At 39.8% G+C, this 1,460-nt stretch overlaps 1 protein-coding gene across 5 annotated transcripts in view; it reads left to right on the top strand.

The window, feature by feature from the left end:
- nhsb (Nance-Horan syndrome b (congenital cataracts and dental anomalies)) overlaps nt 1–1,460 on the top strand; it is a 47,215-nt gene that overhangs the window by 35,290 nt on the left and 10,465 nt on the right. For all 5 annotated transcript variants that reach the window (XM_008404498.2, XM_008404496.2, XM_008404494.2 and 2 more), the window contains exons 2-4: nt 172–324; nt 411–547; nt 1,308–1,355. In XM_008404498.2, coding sequence (XP_008402720.1) covers nt 172–324; nt 411–547; nt 1,308–1,355 — 338 coding nt within the window. The remainder of the gene's footprint in view (nt 1–171; nt 325–410; nt 548–1,307; nt 1,356–1,460) is intronic.

Raw genomic sequence — 1,460 nt, 5'->3', positions numbered from 1 at the left:
GGATGGATGGATGGATGGATGGATGGATGGATGGATGGATGGATGGATGGATGGATGGATGGATGGATGGATGGATGGATGGATGGATGGATGGAAGTTCCTGTTTTTAATCATTGAAAAAGTCTTTGTTTCCATTTCATGTTTTCTTGTCTTTGTCCCTTCTCCCTTTAGCTGTGTCGAACTTGGATATAGAGAGCAAGCTGTCGGCGCACTATCAGGCTCCATGGCACCAGCAACACAACGTGTTTCACCCGTGCACCAGACCGCCGTGTCTGGAGGAGCTCCACAGAAATGCCCACCTGAGTCTTAGAGCTCTGCATCGTGGTGAGAGCAATATAGACGCAAAGCAGCAATGTGTTTGGTGCCTTTTTACAGATGATCAGTTTTTATGTATGTTTTTGAATGCGCAGACGAACAACAGCATCAGCTTTCTTCAAGTCGAGAGAGAAACAGTGTGACCATCTCCATCTCCGTGGCGCCACCTATGCCCACCTTTCCCTCACCGCATAGCATCCGGCGGCAACAGAGGAGTCGACTCGCACGAGCGGTATGATTTTTTTCAGACAGGGCATAGAACCTGTTTCATAAAAGATACCTAGTAAACAGAGAGTCAGCAACCCATCAATACTTTCTATGGTAAAGAAAAACACTTTACAGGGTTAATGAGAGCAATAGCTAAATTTAGTGAGAAAGAGAGACAGCTACACAAAGAATCACTGGGTAGAAGTGCTTTCTATGGGAAAGGAAAACACCGCCAATGGATTAATTCAAGCAAGATACGCAGTTAACACGAACGCATGGTCAATTAACTCATGTTACAGACAAAATGTACCTGAAACATTTTCAGTTGCTACACATTTTACATGGGCTTTGTATGTATTTTTCAGAGGAAAATTTCAATTTAACGCAAATTCCTTGTTTTATTATTCATAAATATATAAAATGGATAAAACTTTATTTGAAGAGGTGTGCATAAAACTGACATGACACTGTCAAAAACATGACATAACATCTGTCATGAACATAAAGATTAAATTATCAATTTACAAAATCATGCAAAGTTGGCACTTTTAATGGACTTTTAATGCAACTTTTAGAGCAACTTTGCATTAAAAGAGTCATTATTTACCGAATGACACTTCATGACAACTGTCATAAACATTTATAAAGACTTCTTTATATTCATGACAGATGTTATGTCATGTTTATGACAGTGTCATGTCAGCCTTCCGCACACCCCTTCAAATAAAGTGTTACCATAAAAGATAGTCAAATAACTTGAAACTTTTTCTAATTTTGTCATGCAGCAAGAGAGAGCAGAGAGGGAACGAGAGCTGGAGTATCAACCCAGAAAGGTGTGTTTTTGCATATCAGCATATCCTGAAAAGAGGAGTGCTTCTTTTTCTTTCTGTCCAAATACTGCACTACAGCTCCAACCCAATGAAGATTTGTCTTATATA

The sequence above is a fragment of the Poecilia reticulata genome, linkage group LG3 (genome assembly GCF_000633615.1).
Source record: "Poecilia reticulata strain Guanapo linkage group LG3, Guppy_female_1.0+MT, whole genome shotgun sequence".
Lineage (NCBI taxonomy): Eukaryota > Metazoa > Chordata > Actinopteri > Cyprinodontiformes > Poeciliidae > Poecilia > Poecilia reticulata.
The sequence above is the reverse complement of the archived record's forward strand: the minus strand, read 5'-3'. Positions and strand labels throughout refer to the sequence as shown.